The sequence below is a fragment of the Octopus bimaculoides genome, chromosome 13 (assembly GCF_001194135.2).
Source record: "Octopus bimaculoides isolate UCB-OBI-ISO-001 chromosome 13, ASM119413v2, whole genome shotgun sequence".
Classification (NCBI taxonomy): Eukaryota; Metazoa; Mollusca; class Cephalopoda; order Octopoda; family Octopodidae; genus Octopus; species Octopus bimaculoides.
This window is the reverse complement of record NC_068993.1, coordinates 56,250,243-56,259,223: the sequence shown is the minus strand read 5'-3', so window position 1 is coordinate 56,259,223 and position 8,981 is coordinate 56,250,243. Positions and strand designations below refer to the sequence as shown.

The 8,981-nt window shown below is 38.8% G+C and overlaps 1 protein-coding gene across 1 annotated transcript in view; it reads left to right on the top strand.

Annotated features, from left to right (window-relative positions):
• LOC106875994 (protein SGT1 homolog) overlaps positions 1-7,724 on the top strand; it is a 17,543-nt gene extending 9,819 nt beyond the window's left edge. Inside the window, exons 7-13 of the mRNA XM_014924340.2 lie at positions 144-172; positions 2,095-2,189; positions 3,961-4,057; positions 4,573-4,680; positions 5,778-5,877; positions 6,260-6,435; positions 7,602-7,724. Of these exons, the coding sequence (XP_014779826.1) occupies positions 144-172; positions 2,095-2,189; positions 3,961-4,057; positions 4,573-4,680; positions 5,778-5,877; positions 6,260-6,435; positions 7,602-7,709 (713 nt within the window). The 3' untranslated portion in view covers positions 7,710-7,724. The remainder of the gene's footprint in view (positions 1-143; positions 173-2,094; positions 2,190-3,960; positions 4,058-4,572; positions 4,681-5,777; positions 5,878-6,259; positions 6,436-7,601) is intronic.
• The last annotated feature ends 1,257 nt before the right edge of the window (positions 7,725-8,981 follow it).

Below are 8,981 nucleotides of genomic sequence, written 5' to 3'. Positions count from 1 at the left end.
ATATATATATATATATAACACATACACTCTAAAAGACTTGTGAGTCACTCAGTATATATTGTCATTATATTTTCTATTACAGTATTCCTGTTACAGTGTAATACTTTCTATAGATAAATATTTTTCTTTTCCATATTTTTCAGTGCCAAAAGAACAAAAACAACAGAATTCAGTAAGTTATTTTTTATTCCTTATTCATACCTTACATTTTCACACCTATATTTTGTAAATCCTTTCATGGTCCTACCTGTTCATTTGTATTTAATTAGTCACATAAAACAACAGAATTTTATGCACAGTACATCATAGATAATGCTTCACTATTGATTAAACTTCCATTCTGTTTATGTAAGCCCACACTTCTCCCCACTGTCCAAAATATTTCCTTTGGAAGCATCTAAATTGTCCAGTTAAATGAGTCTTTAGAGAAAAGTTTAAAATTCTCTCTTAAAGTTCGAATTATATTTTAGGATTACGGACCGAGACCTTTGGAAATGGGCTGTGCGTGAGAAGACCCGGCAAGCCAAGTAAGATCGTTGCCAGTGCCCCTGGACTGGTTCTTGTGCGGGTGGCACATGAGATGCACCATTTTGAGCGTGGCCGTTGCCAGTACCGCCTGACTGGCTCCTGTAGGATTTTCGAGCGAGATCGTTGCCAGTGCCCCTGGACTGGCTTGTGCGGGTGGCACATAAAAGACACCATTTCGAGCGTGGCCGTTTTCGTGCGGGTGACACGTAAAAGCACCCACTACACTCTCTGAGTGGTTGGCGTTAGGAAGGGCATCCAGCTGTAGAAACTCTGCCAAATCAGACTGGAGCCTGGTGTTGCCATCCGGTTTCACCAGTCCTCAGTCAAATCGTCCAACCCATGCTAGCATGGAAAGCGGACGTTAAACGATGATGATGATGTTCCTGCTAATGTGCCACACACCACACAACATTTTGCTCTCGCACTGCACCACTCATCGTGTCCCTGCTACCACTCTGCACCACTCATCGTGTCCCTGCTACCACTCTGCACCACTCAAGATGTCCTTATTAGTACCCTGCACTGCACACATCCTCACTATACCCTTCATGTCCCCACAAATTCAATACACAACATATCACCATTACTGCAGTACACATCCTTAGTACTACAAAGCCCTCTGCACATCCTCACTGCCACACTACATCATGCTGCCATCACCATCACCATCATCATCATCATCTTTTAATGTCTGTTATCCATGCTGGCATGGGTTGGATGGTTTGACCAAAGCTGGAGAGCTACAACAGGCTCTAGTCTGATTTGGCGCGATTTCTACGGCTGGATGCCCTTCCTAACACCAACCACTTTACAGAGTGTGCTGGGAGCTTTTAACATGGCACCGGCACCGGACTCTTGCAGGCCAATCCTCTTCAGCAAGTGGAGTGGCCTTAACACTTCTGCTGTGGAGTATGGGTCTTCTTGAGTACAGCAAGGCACCAGGCATCTCAGTCCTTTGTCATCTCATCTGAAAGGTTCAGCATCCTGAGGTCAATATACCTTGATTTTTACACTAAACTACATCCCATACAACGTCATGTTACACATCTCCATACTATCAAACTACACATCACACATGCACCACTGCCATACTACACTCTACACAACTTGTCCGTATGACCACACTTACACTTCACACAGCCTATCATTCATTGCACATTATAAAACACCCAAATGCTATGTCTATAATATTACACTTCACTATATATAACCTCTCTACACTACATCCTGTACATCATGCACCAGCTACCCACACATGTCTGTACCACACCACACAAGCCATCTCCTACATCCTGTGTAATCTCAAACCAAATTATGGCAAATCTTGTTGCTCTGTGTTGGTCGGCTGCAATCCCTAAATTTCTTAACATGACTTCCACCACTCATCAAGGTTTGTACAACAACAACTGAACAGACTCAAAATGGTTGACCTGAAATTAGAACTTGCGACCTTATTTGAAGTAGTTCAGCGCTTGAATCTCTTACCTTCTCTAAGCTCTGAAGATCTGAAGAATACACTAGAACCCTTACAGTTCTTTACAACAAACTTACTTTAATGATTTTCAGGTTCCAAATAGCAGCACACAGGATGCGAACCCAGAAACAAGTGTTCAGTCTGCTACTTCTGCTGTCACACCCACTCCAGCACCCCACAGGACAAAGTAAGACTTTTGACAGCCTCTGTATTTGGCAACTTCTATTTTCTCAGCATGTACATTTTGTATCTTCTACCGGCCTTAATGCCTTTGCAAAAGGCATAAAAGTCACACCCTACTAAGGTCTGACCAAAAGCTTTCCAACCATGCCAATGTTATGAACTGTTTTATCCTTTTTCTATTTAACACAATAAGGTGTGAGTTGAGGGAAATTTGGCTGCTATTTCTAACATGTCTAACGACTACATAAAGGCCCTCTTAGCAGATAAGCAAAATTGGTAGAATGCTAGATAATGTTTTGCAGTATTTTGTTGCATCCTTTTAAATTCTGAGTTAAGACCACCACTAAGGTTGTCTTTATTTTTCATCTCATCAAGTCATTGATATGAATAATACTGCCCCCTCCTGCCACCCCACTAAAAAAAAAAAAAACACTTCTGGTCTTGTGCCTATGTTACAAATAACATTATTTATAAGCTTATCTTCACCATTCGCCCATTAGTGTTGCGTTAGCTATAAACCGAATTTTAATGTGCAGTCTGTATTATAATACGAGCTGTGTCTCTCTGTCCATCTGTCATACGCTTGATCCTTAGATTAAGATGAATTTCTTGCAGTTTATTGGGAAAACATGATAAAAAAAACTGAATTTATTCATTGAATTTGTATAGACAGTGTAAAGAAAAACAAGGTTTGTGTTTTATATTTGGTCAAAGTTTGTTTTTTTCACATGCGACTGCAAAAAGAAAAAAATGACCATGCATCTCAAATGTATCTCATGACCATGTATCTCAAATATAATAAACTGTATGATGAAAGGAAAAAGATTAAAAACAAGGAGACTAGTTGAAGAAAGATGAAAGTAATAAAAAAAAGCAACAGATTTACTAAAATCTCCAGTCAGAGAGTTAATTCTGCTATAAAATATTGATTTATTCAGTGTAGTTCCTTCTCCCGCTTGAAATTATGTATTTTTGAGGTGGGTAAATTATTTTATAAAAGAATTCTTCAGTCAGTAAAATAGTCAATTCTGTTGTTTGTAAGATAAATAAATATATTGTTTTCCACAGCAATTGAGAAATTGAAAAAAGAAGTCACGAAAACATTTCTTATCATGAATAAAAATAATTCACCGAAACTAATAATTTACCACTTTGTTTATGTATGAGTAAGTTTTAGCTAAGATTTTTCACTAAAATGTTATGCTAATATTCTCGTCAAAATTATTTAAAAAATGAAGTTCTCTTTGACATTCATCTCCTGTTTCAAATATTTCTAAACATAAACACACACACACACTGAAAAATGTGAAAGCTTTTGTGGTTACTAAACCTGTTAGAAATAGCAGCCAAATTTCCTTCGAAGCAGCTCAAAAATCATATCATAATGATGGAAACAGAACCCTGACTAGTGATGCTATTTATGTAGAAGTCATCTAAGTAAATGTAAAGACAGTACAATGTATTGTATATTGAGTTTGTAGAATAGGAAATAAAATATTTTTAAAATAAATGTTTTTGGTTAAATTATATTAAAAGTTTCTTTAACCCTTTAGCATTCAAATTCCGCTGCCAAATTCAATGTTTATTTATTTACCTTGTTTTGAATTAATTTGATGCTATGATCGTTTAGTTTTTGAATGACATTGTAGGGTAGTTGTGAGAAGCCAGATCTGGCCAGTTTGATCATAAAACACTAAAAATTTTGAGCCAGATATGACTGGTACTAAACACTAACTCATACTGTTACTACTGTCCTTTGTGTCTCTCTTCCTCAGATATGACTGGTACCAAACACAAACATTTACTATGATTACTATCCTTGAGAAGAATGTGAATAAAGATGACATTCAAGTAGATTATGGTGACAAAACAGTAAGTTGAGTTTTATTAGGGGCTCAGTATAGTTTTGCTATTGATGGTGATGTTCTTGAAACTCCAATAAAAACTCAGTGAATTTATATTAGACAAAATTATTAAAAAAATAAAGTTCTTTGGTGCATTGGTAGACAGTTTGTTTTATCTCAGATCAACCTCAAACCAGCAGATCTGTGTTCAAACTTTTACTAGCCATGGATCAGTCTCTCTTGGATATAATGTGTCTCTACTCCTGGGCATGAGTATAGAAACTGCATCACTCTGCCAAGCCATGGCAATCCAATGTGGTGGAGGAGGCTCATCAAACCAGGATGATCTCAAGCTCAAATTCAAGAAGTGATTAAAAAGGGTTGGAAACAAGAAGGGCAGCCAGGTGTAAAACACTTCATAAAACCCATCCAACCCATGCCAGTGTAGAAGAACAGCGAAAATGAGTCACACACATACCATCACCACCACCACTTTGAACTGCTGTGTTTACATTTTTTTTTTTTTACTTTTTTCTCTTTCAGTTTAAACTCGTTGCTAAACTACCGAATGGTGAAGAGTACATAATGCAGCTAAATCTTGCCAACACTATTGTCCCAGCTGAATGTCAAGTTAAAGTCACACCTTTGAAAGTAAGTTTCACACTTTGGGATTTTCTGTTGTGAAAGATGGTGGGGATTAAGTAAGGTTGAAATGGAGAAACAGAACAAACACTTTTTTCTTTTCTTTTCATTTAATGTAAGCACTGGTGCTGGTGCCATGTAAAAAGCATTCGTGCTGGTGCCTTGTAAAAATCACTGGGCCGGTGCCATATAAAAACCACTGGTGCTGGTGCCACCTGAAAAGCACTGGTGCTGGTGCCACTTAAAAAGTACCGGTGCCAGTGTCACATAAAAAGTACTGGTGTTGGTGTCATATAAAAAGCACTGGTGCCAGTGCCACATAGAAAGCACTGGTGCTGGTGTTACATGAAAAGCACCCAGCACACTCTATAAAGTGGTTGGCATTAAGAAGGGCATCCAACTGTCAAAACAGGCTATGGGATCTGGTGTGACTCCTAGCCTTACCAACTCCTGTCAAACCGTCCAACCCATGCCAGCATGATAAATGGACATTTATTTGATGATGATGATGATGCAACACTAAACTCTTGTCAATCAACTGTTGATAAAAGTTTTGTCTATGGTACAGATTTAAAATCAAAGTACTCTATCCATGACCAGCACATCTTATTCAAGAGTATGTAGGACTACATTATCCAAAGTGTCTTACTTTTTAAAGATGACAGGGTATTAAGTGGTATTTGGCTGATATTTCTAGCAAGTTGAAAAGCTACTTAGAAGCTCATTTTCTGACATCTTAATAGTAGGTTCATTTCCTTAATCTACTTCATCTCATAAAACCTTGTGGTTCTTAGGAACTCCCCACCTGTTATTGCTTGGCCTTAAGCCAACCCTGACCAAGTAAAGGGATTATAACTGTAAGCATCTTTCCTGTCTTTTATATAACTAGGACTATATAGTTAAGTATGTCTTTCTCTTTTTTTTAATGGGGGTGGGTGTAATTTGAGGGAGATTTAATTGCTATTTCAAGTAGCTTGAGTAACTGTATTGAGACTCTTTTGGCAATATCTTCCCTTGGCTCCCATGTGGGAGAGACACACACACACACAAAAAAAAGCCCACCTCCCTCTGATCAGTTGGCTGTCTCTCCTCTCGTTTGCACACAGATTGAAGTGAAGCTCAAAAAGAAAGAAGATATCCATTGGAAACACTTGGAAAGTTCTGCAGACAACACTATCACCACACCCTATGCCTCAGTATCAAAAGGTAAGCATCTGTCACCATCCTTGTAGTCATCACCATCACAGCTGCTGCCATCTCTGATATCATCACCATCAACCTCATCATCATCATCAGCAAGTCTGTTATTTATCAGTCTTTGCTGAAGTGTTAAGTCACTTGGACATTAACAAATCAACTGTCAAGCAGTGATGGGTGGAGACAAACACACACATACACACACAGATGCATGCACACACACACACACACACACATGCACAGACTCACACCCATGTACATGCATGTACAGACAAACACACACATGCACAGACAGACAGACAGACACACCTACTTAGAGTTTCACTGTCAAAAACAAATTTATCTCATTGTTATTTTGTTGTTGTGATGTTTTCTCCTCCTCGTCCGGCAGATGTTAAAGAGACTAAGCCTTTGAGTCACTTTCGGAATTGGGAAAAGTTTGTGAAGGAAGTTACTGAGGAAGAGAAGAATGAAAAGCCAGAAGGTGACGCAGCGTTAAACCACTTGTTTCAACAGATCTATGCTGATGGCAATGATGACGTGAAGCGGGCCATGGTGAAGTCTTATGTGAGTAGACTCTCTTTACAAATCCACTGAGTATCTCGTGCACATACATCATCATCATCATCATCATCATCATTTAACATCCATTTTCCATGCAGGCATGGGTTGGACAGTTTGACAGGAGCTGGCAAGCCAGAAGACTACACCAGGCTCCAGTCATCTGTTTTGGCATGGTTTCTATGGTTGGATGCTCTTCCCAATGCCAACCACTTGACAGAGTGTGCTGGATGCTTTTTACCTGGTGCCAACACACGCATATATCAACCCTTTATCTTTCACAGTTAGTTTATACTGTGTTGCTAACAAGATCAAAATCTACATTAGATAATGCAGTCATAGATATGTGTTTCTGTGACATTCCTAGCTCAGAGTGAATTGCTAGCAACATAAATTGAAAGACCAGTTAGCAACCTGTTTGTTTTTTTAAGGTGAAGATTTGGCTATGTGGTAAGAAGTTTGCTTCCCAACCACATGGTTCCAGGTTCAATCCCACTGTATGGCACTTTGGACAAGTGTCATCTACTATAGCCATAGGCTGACCAAAGCCTTGTGAGTAGATTTAGTTGAAGAAAACTGAATGAATCCATCTTGTATGTATGTATGTATGAGTGTGTGTATTTCTTATTAAAACTAAAGCTGTTATGCACAAGCTCTCACCTTCAGTTTTAATAAAAATCCTCTACAACACATATTGAGCACGCCTTTCTCATTTGCCCAACATTAATAATGTGCATATACATGACTGTGTGGTAAAAAGCTTGCTTCCCAACCACATGGTTCCGAGTTCGGTCCCACTGCATGATACCTTGAGCAAGTGTCTTCTGCTGTAGCCTCAGGCTGACCAAAGCCTTGTGAGTGGATTTGGTAGACGAAAGTTGAAAGAAGCCTATCGTATATATGTATATGTTTGTGTGTCTGTGTTTGTCCCCCACCATCACTTGACAACTCATGTCGGTGTGTTTACGTCCCCGTAACTTAGTGGTTTGGCAAAAAGAGACCGATAGAATAAGTACTAGGCTTACAAAGAATAAGTCCTGGGGTTGATTTCTTCGACTAAAGGTGGTGCTCCAGCATAGCCACAGTCAAATTACTATCATGTATAATTATCAATGAATATTTTCTGGTCTCTCACTCACTCACTCATACTGTCTGTCTGTTTGTCTTTCTAGGTAGAGTCAAGTGGCACAGTTCTCAGCACCAACTGGAATGAAGTTGGAGAGAAAGCAGTCGATGTGAAACCTCCATCTGGAATGGAATACAAGAACTGGGAGGCTTAACTTCCTGCAATTTAATGTTTTGTTGTTTTTTTTTTCTTTTCTTGTTTTTTTTTTTGTCTTTGTGTCTGTTTACATTCTGTGTGTCTTCCTCTCTCTCTCTTATCTATCTACTCTCTTTCTTTCTCCCATTCTCTGCCAGTTTACCCTCCCTCTCTCTGCCCCTCTCTTTCACCCTTTACTGTCTCCCTGACTGTTTCCCCTCTTCTTTTCTTTACTTTCTTATTGTCTCTCCATCTTTTTATTTCTGTCTGTCTCTCTTCCCTCTTTCTCTCTCTCTCTCCTTTCACTGTCTTCCTTTTCCCTTTTTCTTTCTCTTTTCTCCTCTCTTTCCGTTCCCCACCTCCTCTGTTTATTTTCTCTGTCTCCACCCTGCTATTTCTGCTCTGTCTGTCTGTCTGTCTCTCCCCTGTTTGTCTCAAGATTTTGTTTACATACCCCCCACCACCACCACATGCAACTGCTGAATGCTGTTAGCTTTTGTCCTCATTATTATTATTATTATTATTATTATTATTAAGTTCAAAACCTGCCAAGGTCAACATTTCCTTTCATTCTTCCAGGGCCTATAAACAAAAGTACCAGTTATGTACTGGGGTTGATGTAATTGACTATACTCCCTCTCCTCCTTCCAAAGAATTGATTGTGGCCTTGTGCCTGTATTAGGTCATGGGGTTGGCAGAATTGTTGGATCATTGAAGAAAATACCTTGTGGTGTTTAGTTACAGCTCTTTACTAGTTCCTTAGTTTAAATCCCACCAAGGTCAGCTTTGCCTTTTATCCCTCCAGGGGTGAATAAAAATAATGTACCTACTAGTCTAGTTCTGGGGTCAGTATTATTGTTTAATCCCTTCTCAAATTTCCTGGATTTGTGCCCAACTAGGAACATTTATTATGATAATAACTATTATTATTATTATTATTATTATTATTATTATTATTATTATTATTATTATTTATCATAAAGGCAGCGAGCTGGCAGAATTGTTGGCATACCAGGCAAATTGCTTAACTGCATTTCATTCAGCTCTATGTTCCGAGTTCAAATTCCGCCAAGGTCAACTTTGCCTTTCATCCTTTTGGGGCTGATAAAATAAGTACCAGTTAAGCACTGGGGTCAATGTAATCAACTAACCCTCTCCCCTGAAAAAATTTCAGGCCTTGTGCCTATTGTAGAAAGGATTATTATTATTATTAATAATTAGAAACATTATTATAAGGCTGGTTTAGTTACGTCCCTTTATGTTCTGAGTTCAAATCCTTCAGAAGTTGGTG